Raw genomic sequence first — 21,134 nt, 5'->3', positions numbered from 1 at the left:
CTTTTGGCATTACAGTGATTTCCTCGTTGATTACAATTGTGTCTTATGCTCGGACATATCCAATGGCTTTCTGTTCGAAAACAGCAACGGAATAACGAAAAATTTGGTCAAATGATCATCAAACTATCCGTAACATGCGGTCTTACGAGAAATCTATGCAGTCCCTTCACATCTCCAAAATATATTAACTACTAGAATAGTAGAATCCGACTCGCTTCCATGTTAAGCAAAATTGTTAATGTAGCAACCTGGAGATACGAATGAAATCATCTGATATGATCATCTTCAAGACTCAAATGATTAAGAGTCACGCCCCCCAGGCCATCAAATTATCCTTATTGGCCGGTTTGCCGTTGATGTGGTTAGTTAAGGAAGCGGGACTGGGTGTGACCATACGAAGAACATCTTGCACCGAGATCTACTACGTTTTGTTAGATTGAGTCTTCATATATGTATGTATATATTATATATGTATAATAATAATTAGTAGTATAAACACAATTCTAGATCCATTGCTCCACACACACACACATATGACCAAGACGGTGTAGTACAGAAATTGGAAATTGATCCTGAGGCTCCGGTAGATCTTGGTATGAGGACTAATTAAGATTTTTGATATGGATTTATAATATGATTCTTCAAACCCGGTAAAATTATGGTATCGTCGAATCATTGTTTACTGGGCCTTATTAATTGGGCCTCAGGACTGGGCCTATTTTATAGGTTAATCAATCAATCAATCATCAATACATTCTCGATTTTGGGTCATTTCTGGCCTCTTCGGCACATGGATAGTCCACGTAAACATGTCTGGGGTAATTACTCATGGAAAATATCTAACGGACTATATGCCTATAGAAAATAAGACAAAGTCCGTACTTTTTTAAATTTCAAATTTGCCCTTTTAAAAATTTCTTTTGCTTAGTTATTTTCCTACAATTGTGAAAATGTCATTTTTTCTAATAGAAGAATCTAACGTATTAAGTACAAAATTATGGTACTGCTCTGTATAGTTTTATAGCTTACTAATTAAAAGAATGTAGCTTACTTGTTAAATATATATACGCATATATATATATATATATATATATATTATGGTACCGCTTTGTATAGTTTTATAGCTTACTAATTGAAAAGAATGTGGCTTACATGCTAAATACACACACACATATATATATATATATATATTTTACGTTTTCTCCAAGGAGGTACAAATCTAGGAGTTTTGTCCAAATGTGATGAAATTCAAATGGACATTGTATCGCTAAGTCTGAAGGAGCAAAATAAAATAATTCCATTAAAAAAACATAAATTTGAAAAAATCTAATAGAAATTTTATAATTTTTCCCGGGTCAAGGGGCGACCCCCTGAATCCATCAGTGTCTCCAAGTTGATTTTGTAATGAATAATTTGATAATAGGATACACAAAACTATGAGAAATTTTAATATTATTTTTACAGTTTCTTCTGTTTGGTAAATTCCCAAAAACGTCATCATTTATTGAAGTCATATACTGATGGGGCGGCCGGTGGGATTTCAAATATTTATGTTATATAATGTTTGTTAAACTAAATGTCGAAAAAGCGTATTATTTTTCCTAAAGTCGTATACGAACGTGTACATAATACATTGATTGAATTATCCCCAAAAGAAAACGTCATATACGTTGAAAAAATATATAAAATTCATTAAAAAATCGGATTCCTTTTGGCGGATGAAGTTGACACAAAAAAGAGTGTCACTTCTCAACTAGTTGTATCGTAAACTAGTCCTCATAAAATGCCTATATATTTGATCAAAAATTCGAGACTTACCTATTCGATAAAAAGCTGCCAGGCCTGTCCCTTTTTTGAAGCTATAGAATTTGAAGCTTTCGCGGCTAGCATTGTCAATTATGGTAGAGTCACGGAATGGCAGGGCAATTCTCCTTTGGCAGAACTACAATCATCAAATAAAGTTGTACAAATATAATGCACATAAATACGTGTATATATATAAGTATGTATGTGTCTGCCAAAGGAGAATTGCACTGTTATTCTTCTCTACCCGGCCCCACGTACGTATCTTATAAAAACTGGAGCTTGAAATAATCGATCGCCCAACAATATTGAACAGTCGGAGTCAAGTTTGGTGCGACTAGAGGGGAAGTTGCAACATGACTTTTACTCGTCCTTGTTGCTGGTTCTTTTGCTACAGCTGCCTATTTATAGAGGAAGAATTTCGCACCTGAACCGTGGATATGCCGTGGAGAGAAAACTATCGATTGGTATATGCCGAAGGATCATTCTTCTCTTTCCATCGAAGACTCGTTCATTTTTCCTTTTGCATGGATTTGCTTTAGTTATATGGTCCCCCTCACATGCATGAGCAACTTGTCTTGGTGTTCAAGCTTAGGCAAGTCCGTGACGTGATTGGTGCACATGTATGAACAAATGGACTTAGAAATGGAGAGATATCGGAGGGAAAACTGAATATGTGAAAATGATGATGTTAAGGCTTGATAACAAGAGCATTTTATGACAAATTATAGAGGCAGTAAATGTAGCTATGAATTTCCAAAGTAATTGCTCAAGCACCAAATGTCAATTATGCTACTACCATCCTCGTGCATTGAAGTGTCCATCGACCATATATATGCCCGTGGATTACCGATCAAATGTCATCGGTACAAATATCGAAAGGGTGCATAAGATGTAACATATATATTATTATATTTGGCTCCTTGATTATATTTAATGATGATAGATAGAGCTCACCTTGTGATAGTTCCCAATTATCTTTGAAAAACTAAAAATTAGGACTTAATGCCGAATTGGAGTTCTCAAACAAAGTATCATCAAGTTTGATTAACCGATGTAGAGGCCAGGGCATGATACTTTAGATGATCATTGATAGAAGAGTGAATTAGGTTTTCAAACATCGTTAAGAAGGTCTCCGTCTCCCCACCCTATTATTATTAATACCCACGAGGACAAGGAGTACTTGTAGTTGCATTGCCAAGACAAAAACAGTGGCGATGACTAGTCGAAGTCCCTAGAACCCGAACATTAACCGCATATTACGAGAACCAGCACATGTTCTGCTGCAGGGGTTCCACAATTGAAATATCTTGAAGTACGAGGATTCCTCTAGCACAGGATAATAAATCTGAATGCATGAGGTCCAGGAGCTTAATTTGTAATCTACCATTGTGCTCCATCAAAAGGGATATCCTTTCAAGGTTCTTCTATGTAGATATCGACTGCTATAAAACCGCTGTTAAATCTTGTATACTTTTCAGGACCTAGCCTTCCCCGAAGCAACTATACATATTGTGAAGCTGCAAGTGAATTAGTGAGCATGTCTCCTTTTCTGGCAGGACAGATACATGGAAGCGAGTCCACTCAATTTTATTTCATTCTATTCTGTTCTGCCAAAGAAGATTTGCTCATCGATTCATTTGCAGTTAATTATATTGCTGTTATAATGCAAGATGTTCGTTCGATCTTGCAACAAGAACTGTCCCGAAGATGGATCATTGCAGGCAATTTACTAGTCAGAAACTGCGTTTTTTCTTTCTTTAATTTTTCCTGTGATCTTATTTTATGGAATGCTTTTAAAAGGGTCTTGTTTTAGACTTCACTAGCAGAGTATATATGCCTTGCCAGTGTTCTTGTATTTACTCTACATTCATTTTTTATGATTTAGCTTAATTTAGATGATCTTTTACTAATTACTCTCTTTATAAAGGTCGTTGGGTGCTATATATTGCTTCAATTCCCCCCTTCAGCCCCCCCCCCCCCCCCCGATGGTTATATAAGTGTTTATTTGGCTAATGTATATCTATGTTTAAATCTATGCTCTATACTATTTGCTAAATAAAGTTACAAAGAAGTCTATGAAGAGAAGTAGCTAGGAATTCACTAAACCAAATAAAGTACTGTCTAAAATAACTTGCTTTCAGGAAGTTAAATTCAAGTTACTTAAATAAATGCAAATATTAGACATGAAAAAAGACTATAATATTTTATGAACTGTTAACACCTATTTTCCAGGATTTTGACATGAACAGAAACCAATCTTTAATTTTATTCAAACACTATAAGCCCTGAGATTTTTTTTTCCTTTATAATTAGATAAGCACTAACATTGATGCTCCACGAGTCCATGTTTTCCCCAAGTTTTTTACCTCGATATTGATTTTTTATTATTTAACTTTTAATTTCGACCTATTTTTGGAATCAAAATATTTAATTAATTAAACGTGATTTTGTATCCTCAAATAATTATAATGTAATCTCGCATTTATTAAGAGATATTTAATATTAGTGAATATTACATCATCATAATAAGAAAGGAAAAATTTAGGAAAGTTAAAATAATTTTAAAGCTTAAACAATAAAGAATGTGAATTCGAATTATATGTTTCTTCGTAAAGTTACTCTCGTGGCATCTCGTGGACTTATTTTTCTAGTATTATTATTAAATTAAAGGAGATTTCTAAGTTGAACTCTCATTTGACCTTGTGTCAATTGACATAGCATTTTACAATAAAATATTTAAAAGCTTCCTTCTCTTTTGCTAATTCATAATAATGGAAAAAAAAACTCTTTTCATGAGGATATTTTCGGCAGTAGAAATTCTCTACAGATTACCAACGAATGTTGGTTCAAGTATATCAACGCTTGTCAGCACCCTATTTTAACCCACCAACCCTTGGGGGTCAGAATCGTCATTTTGTCACCCATACGAGGGAAGTATTTCTGGCTAATTGCTCGCGCATTCGTGACTTCTAAAAATGGGGGTATTTTATTAATTTAACACCAATTTTATGATTTTTCAAAAAATAATACTTGGGACGTCCTTGGATTTCGCGTACATCGATGTCAATTTTCAAAATTCGAGATGCAAACTCGAGGGCGAAAAATATTTCATTGCACGATATTGATCCATAAATTTTTCTAAATGCAATGACGGTCTCGAATTGTTTTTCTAACACCTAATTAAGAAGACGAGAATTCTACGGTTAACGCGCGTCAATTTCAATTCTCAATTCTTAAAAATAGAAAAAGAAAAAGGGGATCAAATCATTGTCAGACCGAACTGACGCCGGTCAGATTTTCTGACCGTTTCATTTCGCCCCCTATTCTTTCTTCCTTTCCACTATCCTCCCCTCTTCTTTTCTTCGTTTTCCTTTCCGCCCCTCGCTTTCTTTTCTTCTCTTATCTTCTCCCCCCCCCCTCTTCTTCTCTGCTTCTCTTCTTCTCTCATCGGCATCCCTCTGCCACCTCCGACACACCGCGGTTGCCCACCCACCGCGATGCTTGCCACCGCTAACACACTCTTCCGCCACGGCACCGCTCGCTTCCCCTTCATGCTCCCTCGCCCGCTGTCCCTCTCTCTCTCTCTGGGTCTTCTTTTACCCCGAGCCGGCTCCCCTCGAAAAACAAAAAGGCGGAAATCGACGCCCAATCTCGCTCTCTCACTCTCCGTTATTCTCCCCAATCGATCCGTGACACCCCCCCGCACAAAACCCCTCAATTTCCTCCTCTCAATTCCCCCGATTTCCGGCGATTAAACTTGAAATCCCTCGCCAGAAAGCTCGATACCTCGCCGCCAAAAAAACTCAAAATTCCCCTCGATCCCGACTGTCCCGAGCTTCGTGACGCCCATCCCGAACGTGGCGTAGCCCAGGCGGTACTCACCGTCGTCTCTCGCGCCCTCTCGCGCCGTCGTCGCGACGCCCATAGGCGGGAATCACCGTCAACAGCCGCTGGAGTCCTCTCATCAGCCCATCCTTGTCTTCTCCGTTCACCCTCTCTCTCATGGGCTCAGCCCGTCTTTCTTTGGTTTGCGCAGGTCCAGCCCAACCAATTCGGTCCAGCCCGTTCGACCCAGTCCAGTCCAGCAAAGACTATCCGACTCGCTTTAACTCACCCGAGACTCGGCCCAGAACACGTAGCCTAACTGCTCCCTTCTGCGGCCCAACTTCCTATCGTGGCAGCTCCCGCGTGCCCAGCCCAACTTCCTCCCACGGCCCAGCACCTGCGCGCCTGGCCCAGTGCCCGTCCAGCCGATCTGCACTGTTCAGACCACCTCCAGCTCGGTCCGATCGCCTCTAGCTTGGTCCGACCGCCTCTAGCTCGGTCCGACAGCCCTATTTTCGGTTTAAACCGATACTAGGTATTTATTCCGACTTAGCGGCATGCTTAGGACTCAATTTGTGAATAAATTCGGTATTTGCGATGATAATTTGTGATTGTTGTGATGAAAAAAAATCGAATTTTTTTTTGAAAAATGAGGAAAAGATGAACCCAAAAAAATAATAATCGTTGTTTTAATTAAACCGACGAAAACACGAATTGGAATTTTGTTAATTACTCAACATTAAAACCGGTCATTTAAAGCGAGAACGAACGCACACAAATCAATTTCATGTTCACTCGGCTTTAAAGGAATTAAATCGACTAAATACATCTAAACTGATTTAATTAACTACTCGGACTTAAAAATTGACAAATTAAATTCCATTGTGATTAATTTTGCTTATTCGCGTGCGCATGTGAACAATTGAATATGTTTTGATCGAAACCCCGCACGAACCGGATAAATCACGTAAACTCGGCGCTTAATACACAATATGCATGTAGTCCTCTGTTTTTATCCGCTTTTATCCGTTTGTGCCAGTTTTGTCCGTTTTGGTCTTTTTTTCCGTCTATTTTTGTCTATTTTATCGAGGTTCGAGCCCTAGCCCATAGAATGCGATGCACATGGGGTCCAACACCCCTTACCGTTTATCACAAGTCCAACGCCCATTCACCTCGAGTGCGCGCAACCCAAGTGTGGATCGGGTCTTGCCTCGACTTACCGTTCCGCTCCTAGTAGTGTTTATGTGGAAGACGACTCGGATTGGGGAGGTGAGTCTTGGCCGGACATGACCCGGGAGCTCAACCGGTCCCATGGCTATCACGAGAGTCAAACGACTCTTCTGTTATCTGTCGGTTCGATTGGACCCGACCCCCGGCTCTTTTGAGCCTGCGTTGCCTTAATTTCGGTTATTCAAAATTACGCGGTGAGTACGAGTGAAATATTTAGCCTAATGCAAACTGATCGGGTCCATGTACTATATCGTGTCTGTATTTTATATTTATTTGATAGTACATTGTAATGATATCTTCTGTATTTTCATTCAGTTGTTGTAAGGACCCCGGTCGGTGAGCAGATGGTCTGAGTGCTTCATCGAAGTTACGGTGTCAAAACGAGCGAGATGAGAGAAACTTAAATCAAGCGGCAAATAAGTAAAAATGGCAAACTCTAGACAAACTAGAGTATCAATAGGGCGTGCGGGATATAGGCTCGTACTTAACAGAACCCCGAATTCGGAATTTAGGGTTCCGCAAGACCATATGCCTTAGCAATTAGGTGTACCCCGTACCCCTAGACCCGGGCAACTCACTGGCCCTCGACCTTCAAGTCGTAAACAGATAGTGGCGACTCCTTCTCATGGGTGTGCGTCACGCGTCCCCAAGCCGTGCGATGGCGCACGCATTTGAGCCCCGACGAGATGAAATTCGAGTCCGCACAACGCTTGTTTCTCTTAATTAAGGTATCGGATTCGAGTATTGAAAATGGAGAAAAGTCTTGATTGGGAGAGGTTTACCCTTTAATGGGCCGACCCAACTCGAACTGGATTGGTCAGAACCAGTTGGGCTACTTGGATACCGGTACGCACAAAAAAAAAAACCTCTTTAGGTTAACATTTAAGTAATTTATATTATTAAAGGAGAATTATAATAAGTCTTGCCTCTCTAGGCGAAAGGACGTAATAAGAAAAATAATATTTTTTTAGGCAAGAGTAAAAAAAAAAAGTTCATTACCTAAAAAAATATGATCTTCGTACTTTTTTCAAAATATAACACGACCTTTGAAAAATAGTATAGAAAGTCATAGCCTTTACATTTTTTCCTAAATATAATATGATATTTGGAAAGTAGCACGGAAAGATACAACATTTGCATTTTTTTTCCTAAATAAAGCACAACATTTTAAAAATAGCATAGAAAGACATGAACTTCAAGTTTAGTTGCATATCTAACATGACGACGTCAATTATTTTGTCAAATTATAACGATAATAGCTAATATGGAGCTAACAATGCTATAATTGGACGAGTAGACTCCACAAGTTTTATTTAATTAAGAATTAAAAAAATTAAAAGAAATGAAAGGGAAATTCAACTTAATAAGAGGAAAAGGGGAGGGGACCGACGGTGGTAGCTATGCCGGTGGCTACCATCTCCCAATTGAGGTAGCTGGCAGCAACAAAACTTCAATTATGTGCGTGGTGGCCATAATCGAAGCACCCATCGACGGAATCGAAAAAGTCCTGATATTGGGGCTTTTTCATTTCAACGGTGGGGCTCCGATTGCCCCCTTAGCAATCTACAATTCGCTCCCCCTTTTTTTTTAAAGAAAAAGTCTTCTTTTAAAATTTGTTAATTTTTAGAATTATTTTTTAATTAAATAAAAATATGTTCAATCCACTCGTTCAATCACGTTATACCACAAGGCGCCATTAGTTGTAATCATTACATTTGATGAATAATTAACGTCGTGCTAGAGTCGCAGCTAAACCTGAAGGTCGTGCATTTCAGTGTTATTTTCTAAAAATCGTGCTATATTTAGGGAAAAAAAGGCAAATGTCATGCCTTTCTATGCTACTCTCAAAATATCGTGTTATATTTAGAAAAAAAATGTAAAGCCGTGCATTTCTGTATTATTTTCTAAAGGTCGTACTCTATTTACGAAAAGAATATAAAGGTTGTACTTTTCCAAGTAATTAACCCTAAAAAAATATTTTAAAACTTCCTTCATTTCAAAGATAGAAATTGGATATTTTAAGAAGGGATCCTTAAATAAATAAAATAAAAATTCTAGAAAAATATCCTTCACTTCCCATCTGTGATGCATATACATTGTCTCTCTAGGCTTAAGTGCGTAATAAAAAAAGTATTTTTTTCGGTAGGAATAAAAAAATATATTAAAACTTCCTTCATTCCATTCTTTTTAGCAATAGAAACTGGACCTTTTCTTTTTTTTGGGTAAATAAAATTGGACCTCTTCAAGAGGTTTCCTTAAATGAATGAGAGAAAAAGTCTAAAGATATCCTTCACTTTCTATCTATGATGCATATATATATATATATATTTATAATTTTTCTTTGAGTAAATTAACAATTTGCCCCTTAAAAAATTGATGTTTCATCAAATCTGATCTCTAGAAAATTTTTACATCAATTTTGATATTGATATATTAAATGTACATCATATTGCCCATTCTGCTTGTCTGTCGTTAAAAATTCGACGGAACTCTCTGATAGAAGGGACAATATATTGTACATTCAATAGGTCAATGTCAAAATTAATGTAAAAAAAAGTAAGAAATAATATCACATTAGATGTTTTCGTCCACTATTGGATGGCAGGCAGATGGAATGGATCATCTGATGTACATTTAATCTGTCAATGTCCAATTTGATGTAAAAAATTTCTTGAGGTATGATTTGATGTAACATCAATTTCTCGATGGCTAAATTGTTAGTTTATTGGTTTTTTTATAACTCTATCATCAACACAATCTCTTCATCTCTAAAGATATTTTAAAACTTCTTTCGTTCTACTCTTTTCAGTGACGAAAAACTGGACTTTTTAAAAAGGAATCCTTAAATAAATAAGGGAAAAATTCTAAAAAAATATTCTTCACTTTCTATCTATACTGCATATATATTTACAATTTTTGTTTTAACTCATATCATCAACAAATTTCATAAAATACTTATCAGCTCCTTTTCATTTTGTATCTTAAGATTTTCTTTTGTTTCTCATTCTTTTTTGAATTCCAAGTTTTCAACAAAGGTATTTACATCTACCTATCAAATTTACTTTATAAAAACATTAAAGTAAAATTTTATAAATAACGTAAATCAAAGGAATTATTATGAAATTTATTTAAGTTACTGAAATTCGTACATGTTATATATAAATCAATTTATTCTATTACGAATATTTAAATATCTCCATATGACATAATTATCTATACAAGGTTATAAAATTTAATGCTATATTTTCATCATTAAGCTGCAATACTGTGATAAAAGAATTTAAATTGAGTCAAAAGAAAACGCTGCTACCTTTTGTAATGTGAAAAGTATGTACGTAATAATGTATTATATATATACATGGTATAAAAATGATATCATAATAATTTTACCATAACAGATGGCTGCTCCGAAATATTATATACCTTTTTTAGGTATACATGTAGGACCAAAGTGACTCCGAAAAAGATGGCATGTTTCCAACAAAGCACGGGCTTATCACTACTATGTGTGTGTGTACATATATATACATACATGGATAAGCACCGTCGATATTATACTAAACTAGATTTGCACTCGTGCTATGCAGGGGATATTAAATAATTATATGAATTAAAATATAAGCAGCAAATTGATATATTCAATTTAACAAAACCTTTGACACTTTCCGTCGGTTTCACAATTATTTTAATTATATTTAATAAAAGGACCTTCTACTTTTTAAAACTTTAAACTTATTAGAGTACTAAAAACATAATTCAGGTTTAAGAAAAACAAAAGGAAAGAAACCGACCAAAAATTAGAAAAGAAGAATGGGCCATTTGTTTTTTTAATTTCAAGGGACAGTGAAGAAATGGATAGTTTTTTTGGCCCAGAAGAAAAGAACGGTTGATAATACATAAAAATAGTAGGGATTTTACGGCGGTTGGCACAAAAAAAAAATTACCATGGTTTTATTTTTAACCGTAAGATCTCATTACTTAAGATCCTAACCATATAAGCGTCTTAAATTCTTTTAGTTTTATATTGACCCATCATAATTTAATTATCCATATTTTTTGTCACGTATCTTTTCGTCGACTCTCTGTCTCGCCTGTGATCAAGCCGGATCCATTTCGTATTAAATCGAATCAATTGCACCGGTTCAATCTAATAAAAAATAATTTAATTACTTTTAAAAAATAAAGAAATATTGCACATCGCCTTCTCTTCCACTTCTCCAATCAAACAAGAGACGATTGAACCCAGCATACAATCTCGAAGTCGATGACGATCTATGGGCAGTGACAATCGTCTTCGACTTAGATATTGTATAATGGGTTCAATCGTCTCTTGTTCGACTAGAGAAGATGATTGATGACGATCTTGGGGTGGTGACAATTGTCTTCGAGATTGTATGTTGGGTTCAATCGTCTCTTGTTCGATTGTATATTTGGTTCAATCGTCTATTACGGTATTGAGTTGAAATTGTCTTTGCACGCCCACAAACACAGACACAAATATACATATATATATTTATTGTGTCGGGCATATCATTATCAATATTGAGGGCTGCTATGTTCTTAGCGGGCGAGGGGGGTTCGTTTCCGTGGGCTTGCTCCCAGGAATATTTCAGATCTATTTGTTTGTGTAAGTAAATTTTGGCAATCAGTAGCGGTAGCAAGCAAGCAGCAAAATTTGTCCATTGAAGAGGAGAGCAGAGAGCACTACATGACACGATAGTGTTATGATGATGAACAGCTCCTAGGAAAAGAGAAACATTATTTCAAATTTAATGTCCAACATTTGCAGTTAAAATTAAATAACAGGGGACGTGAGGGCTCATTCATGGGTGAGATCGAGAGTCAACGAAAAGATATGTAGTCGAAAATATGGATAATCAAGCTATGACGGATAAATTTTAAACCAAAAGAATTTAAAACACATGTAAAGTTAGAATCTTAAGTAAATGAATCTGACGATCAGAAGTAAAATAACCGTGGTGATTGGTTTTTGGTGCCAACTGCTGTAGTATTACCGTAAAGATAGAGGAGATGAGTTTGCCTAGAATGAAAAAGACGGTTGATAATCCATAAAAATAGAGGAAATGGGGTGGAAAAAGAGAGAGAAGTGGATGAGCGGGAACGAAGTAATTTGAGTGAAATTTCCTTCCGTAAGCGCGTTATATAGGTACTTGCATTTTTGGGAGACACGTAAGCAAGTTATACATTTATTAAATAATTTTTTTGGAAAATTCAAAATTCACTAATGGTATTGTTAAAGAGTGCCTTCTAGAGAAAGGAAGAGATTGTGGTAAAAATTATAAAAGTTAATACATTTATGTATGCATTAACGCAAGGAATGTCAAAACTCTTCACTTTGAGTTGAGAGTCTCTCGAAATGCTGATGTAGCACGTCTTCATCGATCCAACGACAAGCTTTCATGGGAATACTTTGAATTACATAATATATAGATAGATAGATAGATTTGTCCTAAATTCAATGATTGTAACTAACTGAACGTACTGCAATGGGCAATATCGGATAGTGAAAGTGAGATGAAAAGTTTCACCTCTGACTTTACGCACTAGTATAGACTCCAACTTTATATAGATATGGATTGAGAAAAAAATTGTTGAAAAATAGTAAAGAAAAATAAAAGAATAATCGGCAACTTGGGGAAAGAAGACTCGAGCAACATACGAGGAGCTAAAGTATCTTTAATAACATATAAAACCTAAGCAGCGATGTCATAGCTCCAACGGTTAATTCTTAGCTCTGTGTTTAGTCATCTTTTTGATCCTTTGGATCGTGAGAGCTCCATTGGCTACCCCTTAGGCCGTAGTTGATCATCCTTTTAACTGTTCAAAGGATTTAATTCTAAATCAAATATTCATGTATTTATCCATTTTTATATTAATTTTTTGTAAGTACATTATCTCTACTCTATGTACGTAGAATGTCGAGAAGAATTTTCTACGTTTAATGTATGTAGGATATCGAGAAAACTTGATATGATTTCCAAAAGTAAGCGTTTAATGCCGACGAAGGAGAAAGTACCACGTAGCCAAATTGCCAAAAACTCTAAGTTCCACATTGGATTGACCCATCAGTTCCAATTTAATGAATTTTACTATATTTTATTTGTGTCAAATTCAATGTGTACTAGTTATTCGTCCATATTATTTGTATATGATATCATATAATTAATTTCCTTTGAAAAATTAAAAATTTTCTCAGTAATATTAGAAAAGTCCTCAAGATATGGGACATTTTTCAAATTCAATGTTACAAATACCCTATAAATACAAAACAAAAAATTAATTTCTTTTCCATTCCAATTGAGGATAGGTCGTCCGGTTATATAGACCATTTCTATAGGGATCATATCATAGGACTCTATTTATATATGTTTACATATGTCATTCGCACTTCCTTATGACTAGATTATTCATTATTTGCCATCATGAATTTATTTTTCACAATTCGTAGTATTTTATAGTATTTTTTATATGTACTCAACAAAAAGAATATTTTCTTTATATCTATATTTAAATTTGCACTTATCGTTAATTATCTAATTTTGGTCATATGAAAATTGATAAAATTTTACCGAGCAATGCACAGGTGTTGACTAGTTTTACTTTATTTTATTTCAATGTAACCGTGAACTTAATAACATAAATAAATAAATAAAAGAGCACTATGAGCGAGAATTGAAATTAGATTTTTTTGGTTTTCAAGTGAGAAACTATGTCTCATTTTTTCGGTTATAAAGGAGACCAGTGACCTAACATAAAAATAGCAAAAATTAAAAAGAAGCGCACGAAATTTCCATTTATGAAGGCCAAACTCGGACCTTTTCCAAATCAGTGACTTTCCAGTTTCCTCAATGCTACGCCTCCTTTCTTTATTTAATTTTAGTTAAATAGACTCGCATCTCGAGCTGTTGTATATGTCGATTAATATTAAATGTAATAATATATAACTCTCTATATAAAATTACAAATGCAGGCCCAGAAAATATATAAAAGGACATAAATTAAGGAATTATATGGGCCCAAACATATTCCAATCGCTTGCAATCCGACCTTTTGTAGTTTTGCCTTTTTATGTTGGTTTTTGTAGGTTTCCGTTCCCCGATGATATTTTGCTAGTTTGAATCGATCAAAGAAATTTTGTACTCTGATTTGATGGTGTGGCTGGTTTTTTTATTAGTTATGCTATCCCTGGCTTGAACTGAATATAGGAACCTAGCTGATTTGATTTGAATATCTAAAGATTGGGCCATTTTGGAATTGGTCGATTGAATTAGTCTAGAGGTAAGATTTGTGAAGGGTTCCTGCGCCAGTTACCGGTTTAAGACTCTTGTTGGCGTTGCTTCTCTTTGTAACAATCTCTATATGGATTGCACTATGTTCCGCTTCCTAATTTTCACTGGGGTTCAGATAGAGTTTAGCTCAAGAGGTTGAGAATGTTTACAAAATTGATTTTTGCAATTGTACCTACGTTTATTTGATGTGCTTTAGTCACATGTTATCTTATTTTACAGTGATCTAACTAGACCTGTTGTATTTTTTGTTTCTGTAGTATACCCTCTTGGGCATTTTTCCTTATACTCGTTTTTGTGATCAATGGACATATATTAATTTTCGAGACAAAAAATATGGCCCAAAATATTCAAAATAATCCTCATATGCCAGAATGAACCACCAGAATATTGATCGCTATCAATATTATAGTATATATTCTTTATCATCTTGGACTACATATTATTGCATACTTGCAAACATTAGAAAAATCAATAATTTAACTAGTTTTATTTTCTTTTTTTTCATCAAAGAAATAAACCACATACCTCGTGACCCTGTTCGACTATTTCAAGATCTGCGAAATTAGGGCGTCACAAAAAATCATCTCTTTTGGGACGATGTACTGGTTATGAAGTATTTTGATGCCGCCAAATCAACCACGTGGTAAAACGGCTCTAATCTTATTTTAGGATCTTAATAAATGTCGTATTCCAGCACTTACAAGTCATGACATATATAGAGGAACAAAGATAGAAGAGTACCCTTTAATAAGAGAACGATGGAGCTTCAAACACCAAAATACTCTTTAAGAGTACAATCGGCGGCTTCTTCAGTTTGGTGGACACTGCGGCGCAGTGCAATTTTCTTTTGGGTGAGCTGAAGCAGTGCAATTTCATCAAAGGGTTTGAAAAGCATCGGGTGTTCCTCATCGATTAGCTCTTTGGGACACTCTACCGTCCCTTCGAGTGCTGAAAAGAGCCCGATCGAGTATCTCGTCTCATGCCCTCTCATCATCACACAATGTCGTGGACATTGTAACCTCCCATTGGACCAACCCTATTTGATCAATTGGGAAACATATAAAAGAAAAAAGATACTTTCTGGTATTTGAAACATATACAGATTAGGCACACATAATTTAGAAGACCAATCATATCTCACACACACACACACACACACATATATATATATATAGAAAACTGAACAAATTTACTTACCAGAAATGATTCCCCAACGATGACAATGAAAGTTGAAGGTGAAGGAGATGTTCTAATCCACTTTCCGTCTTTCATCTGGACTTCCAGACCATTGACATGATTTTGCTGAAGTATGGTTAGGAAATTCTTGTCGGTGTGAATGCTTGTTCCTAGTTGAGCCCCCATTGTGTCTGGAGCCGTGTACTTACTCAGTCGGAGTGAGTACGTTGTAGAATTTACGTGAGAATCGAAGTATTTTGCGACTCCCAGTCCTTCAAATACTAGCCTTTCCGCCAGTATGGCCAGGTCCGAGACCTTCTTAGCGTAAGCGTTCATGGTCTCACTGCACATATATAGTCAAATACAAATTAACACGGAAAAAATGGAGAGAATTACTTAGCAATATAGATTTTTCTTTTCGGGGTGAAGAAATGAGCGAAGGCCCAAAAACAGGATTTAAAGAATAGAGATTTCAACAAAATTGCTTAAGATAAGCGGTCTCAGATCAATCCTGCTCCATGGAGCAACTACTATCAATCAATTCTACTTGCGAAAAAAAAAAAGAATCAATCGGGAAATAGTTAATTAAATAGATATATAGATCAAAACAATGTATAATCGAGAGTATTACTTGGCAATATATATATATTTTTTGTTTTTTTGGAGTGAACAAATGAATGAAGGCAGAAAAACAAGAATTAAAGAATACAGAGTCGGGAAAAGAGATTCCAATGAAATTGCTTAAGATAAGTGGTCTCAGATTTATCGGCAGAGTTGTAACAGATACTTTGTCCCGGTCTTGCCCTTACAACCCGTCATATAGATTTATCCATGGAGCAACTATGATCAATCAATTCTACTGAAAAGAAAAAAAAAACAAAGAAAGAAAATAGAATGTATAGAGAAAAAGTTGATTGGATAGATAGATATATAGATCAAAGCAATGTATACCAAAATCTTGGATTGCCATGATCCGACCACAAAAGGTCAGCCAACCCCTGAATGGCAGGGGACTTGACGGCTCCGGCGATTGTCATGGCTTCGTATAGAGGGAGCCCCGGCAAATCTCCAAGATAGCCGAACAATGGCTTCCTGGGCTCAAAGAATCGCTGCTTCGTTTCTTTAGGCAGGTTGAATACCTCTTTGAGCTGCTCCATGACACTGCCATAGAGTTGGTCTGGTTCGTTTGTACTGCCACCATATACGGCTTCGAAGCAGCCATACTCTTCAAGAGCTTGAAGGACATCACCTCGAACAAGGTCCCAGGCGGTGGTTCCTGGTCTTAAGCCTTCCGAGGTCAGATCTATCCTAGGGAGACTGAGAGGCAGAGCGCTGAGAGTAGCCATGACAATTAATCACTTCAAAAATTATTGTTCTATATTTTATGGGATGCCTCAGTCAGCCGCTGCTATTGCATAACAATAAATATGATTATATATGTAGGGCGAGCGGTCCAGGTCAATTTACATGGAAAGTGGACATAAAATTCCATAAAATAAAGCACATAACAGCTGGCTGTCATGTTATATATGATACCTACAAATTTTTGGTGTACGTTGCCAGTATCTAAAGCCCAAAGAAACTTGACTAATCTAATTCCAATTAAGTCGACTCATTAAACAATAAAACTGTTACATATCATTGATTTTCTCTGTTTACAAAACTCGAATTCTAAATCTTGTTTAATAAAAATAAAGTGTTGAATCGTTTCAACCAATTCATATTAATTTTTTATTCTGTAAATTTGATATTGATTATATCCTATGCTCCGGATATGATTGACTGATGATTTTAAGACACTTAATACGGTTGATTAATTCATCCCAAATTTTTCCTATTCTCGCCTACCTAACCTTTACTAATTTAAGATCACTCTCGTCCCACCTGTCCCACATTCTATAATCATCATATCAAATTAAACGTGTTTCTTCTATCAGCTTTTGTTCCATATATATAGTTAGTTGAGAAATCATATCTTAGAGCATAATTAATTGGGTGGAACATGAACATCAGAAAATCTCGTCTTCCTAAGCGAAATCCTTAAAACTCATATACTGAAAAGTCATATAGATGTTTTGCCATTAATTTTTACCGACATCGGAATCAACCGAGAGTGATACACTTTATATATATATATATACACATATATCCCGGAAAATTTGCTATAAAATACAAAAAAACGCGACGGTATGGGGTAAAGAAAATTCGAGCAAGGACAACAATTACAGGAGTATTTTTTTCTTATTTTGTTTTGATAAATATAATGACTCAGTCAACTTGACTTTATGAGTTAATAAATTTACAGGGCCGGCAAGGCATCTCGATCAAACCTGTTTGATGATTAATTAATATTGTAATTGTAATATTCTCTCGTGTGTGCGTACGTCACTAAGGTCATAGATTTCTTTTATGGAAAAAGAAAAAAGAGATAGAACACTATCTTAATGAAATCCGTTAGTTGTATGTCCTAGAGCCGTTAAATGTACTTTGGATAATTCCTATTTATGGCAGCTAATTGTTCTGTTATTTATAATATGTGTATGTTTGTCAGAATAAATCTGGAAAATTCTTGGTAGATGCTTCATTCTCAAGGAGTTTAGAATATGAGTGATGGAGTAATCTAGTGCAAGTGTCTTAAAACAGTTCACGATCATAAGAGCCTTAATTGGACATTATCATTCCATAAAATCATTACCTCTTTCTATATCCATGATTAGTATGCGATACTAATGATAATAGAATTGTGAGTCTCATGCTATACGATCTTAGATATCGAGATAAATATGTGGATACTTATGTGATAAGTAGGTCGACATGACGCGTGGATAATGTAAGCATGATATTTCATTAGTGTCAACGAAACAGTATCTAGATTATATCAGTGCATATTATCCTTAGACCTGAGATGACACGATTATATTTTGCATAGGTAGCTAAAGTTTGCTACTGTTTATATACTTATGCCTAGCATGGTATCTGACAGCTGGTAGCTTTAGTTAGTTATGTATAGAGGTACATGACCAATCAAAAAGTAATTCATTAACCAGTCCTATGGATATGAGGTTCATTCTTGATCAAGAAATCCTTGGCCAAGGTAGTTAGACTTAAATAGAAATGTTTTTCTAGTTTAAGTCCTAATGATCAAAGAATGGAAACCCAGAAACTCCATAAGGTGAGCTATAGAGTTTGACATTAACCATGACCCTGGCTTGATTGGGATCTCTTAATGAAGGGATTCAAGTGCAAGTATGATCATTAGTTCATAAGAATGTCCTAATCGAACATTCATCGTTACTTGGGTGGTCATGGCATGTTGTGTTAGACGTTACCCATGACTTATGAGAGCTAGCGGCATTTTTGAAATTTTGCATTTTGGTGCAGAAATGAGTTTTGGTAATGTCAAAGAAATTGATATTATAATCTCATTGCCAATTAATGGTGAACTTAGTTAGTCAAACACAATATGACTCGTTTAAGCCAAGAATTAATTGATTCTAATTAAAACAGTTAATTAGGAATCAATTAGCGGATTAGACTTGCAATTCGATTGCATGGCTGCTAGCACATCCCGAAGTTGAATCCAAAATTGAGGTGGATCCTAATGAGGAGTATTTATATGAGATATAAATGAAACTTTCCTTACTTGAAAAGTTATCATAAATAAAAAGTGTATTTATGAAAACTAATCTCGAGGACAATTCAGTCTTTCTCTTTTGGACTAAAGTTATTGGAATTACAAGGAGGTGTTTGCAATATTAATTAATTGAGAATGGATTAAAGTTACAAACTTAGGTCTTACGGGTTAATTATGCAATATATATATATAGATAGATAAGTACGGCTAAGATTAATTCCAGCCTTTCTTGTTCTTATCTATGACTTTTAAGTGTTTAAAAGAAAAGGTTTTGAGGCTAACGGCTAAGAGAGAATAGAGCTGAAAATCAAACTTGTTTCAGTTTTCCAGTTTGCCGAGACCACCTCATCGCATCTCCTTCAATTCAAGCTTTCTTGTGCTGTGGGGCAAGGCACGGGTCAGTTAGGAAGTGTGGAGAGGTGCTCCTTGGTGAAAGTCGAGTCCATATGGACAAGCTAGAGGCCAAGCAATTGATCGGCTCTACACCGACATCTACGGGACTCTTGCTTCAAAAGGTAATCTTCGATGAAGACTTTCTCGCAGATGTTAAGCCACGTTTCTTAAGTCGATGGAGGGTGATATTACAAACCCGGGATTGGATTCCGGGGTCTATTCTTGCATGCTTAATCGATGAAATTTTTATTTTATCGGTTTTATCGCTTCCCTTGTGCTTATACTTGTTTATTCTTTCAGTGGTTTCAAAGCCAGCCCTCTAATCGATTTAGATATGTGTTTGTGCCATGTTTTGGTGGAAATTGGATTTTTCGAATTGTTCAAAGATTCGGTGTCAAAATGAATTATGAAAGTCACATGTTACAAGGCTGCAGAAGTGTTCTCCCGCTGCCGTGAACAGCTTGCTGCTGCTGCAGTGTGCTCCTCAGAGCTGCTGCCGTCGGCTGCACATTGCTGTTGTTTGTACTGCAGTTTTGCTGTTATTCTGTTCTGCACCGTTCTGTTCTGTTCGAGCTGAGCAGAGCAGTGGCTGAACAGAGCTGCTGCGGTTAAGTGACAAGCAATTTCGACTATTTTGGTAAATGTAGTTTTTTGGAAATAATTTCCAACCAAAATAGAATCGTAAAAATTGGTTTTTGCGGACATTAATATGATATATTTGATGGAGTTTTGAAATTGGATATTTGATATCTAAGTTATTATTGATATAATCGATATAAGATATCGATATGAGATTCTGAAAATTGCCTAATATGTGATATTTTGGTATTTTTCAAAATAAGGAGATTATATATGGGATATTTGACAGGTATGTAAGAGTTACAAAGATGATACGAAATTTATATTTCCTTTATTATTATTGTTTCCTTTTATAAATTCGTGGCATGCAACTGGTCATGGGCTTTAGGAAACTGATGTGATTGTTTGTAATTCTATGGGATGTAATTAATTATACAATGGGTTGTAATTATTAAATTTGGGGTTGTAATTTATTTAATTCTAGTTTCGGGCCTTAGAGAGCCCATTAGCTTATGTCGCCTTGGTATGCCAAGGAAATATTTCTGTATTTTACGGAGACCTAAAGGAGACGAGTAAGCAATGGAAGGCCCATAGAGGTGAGATCTGTGCATGGTTCATGTGCTAGGTACCGATCCAAGACTCTTCTCGGCATTACTTTTCTGTGTAACAGTCTCTATATGGATTGGACTATGCTCTGTTTTTCAGTTTTCACTGGGGTTCATATAGAGTTTAGCTCAAAGAGATTGAGAATGTTTACAACATCGATTTTTGCAATTGTACCTAGATTTATTTGATATGCTTTAGTCGCATGTTATCTTCCTTTGCAGTAATCTCAGTGGACCTATTGTATTTTCCGTTGCTGTAATATACCCTCTTGGATAATTTTTCCTTATACCCATTTTTGGGATCAATGGACATATATTAATTTTCGAGACAAAAAATATGGGCCCAAAATATTCAAAATAATCCTCATATGCTAGAATGAGCCACCAGAATATTGATCGCTGTCAATATTATACTATAAATTATTGATTATCTTGGACTGTATATTATTGCATACTTGCAAACATTAGAAAAATCATTAATTTAACTAGTTTTATTTTCTTTTTTTTTCATCAAAGAAATAAACCACATACCCCGTGACCCTGTTCGACTATTTCAAGATCTGCGAAATTAGGGCG

General features: G+C 35.7%; 1 protein-coding gene across 1 annotated transcript; it reads right to left on the bottom strand.

Moving 5' to 3' along the window:
* Positions 1-14,639: 14,639 nt before the first annotated feature.
* Positions 14,640-16,759, bottom strand: LOC116202910 (probable 2-oxoglutarate-dependent dioxygenase AOP1). The gene is made up of 3 exons (XM_031534546.1): positions 16,299-16,759; positions 15,369-15,690; positions 14,640-15,207 (listed from the first exon to the last, which is right to left on the bottom strand). The coding sequence occupies exons 1-3, from the start codon at positions 16,691-16,693 to the stop codon at positions 14,938-14,940; spliced, it is 987 nt and encodes a 328-aa protein (XP_031390406.1). The 5' UTR covers positions 16,694-16,759; the 3' UTR covers positions 14,640-14,937.
* Positions 16,760-21,134: the final 4,375 nt, after the last annotated feature.

Source organism: Punica granatum, chromosome 4, assembly GCF_007655135.1.
Source record: "Punica granatum isolate Tunisia-2019 chromosome 4, ASM765513v2, whole genome shotgun sequence".
NCBI classification, from domain to species: domain Eukaryota; kingdom Viridiplantae; phylum Streptophyta; class Magnoliopsida; order Myrtales; family Lythraceae; genus Punica; species Punica granatum.
This window is presented reverse-complemented; position numbering and strand designations above follow the sequence as displayed.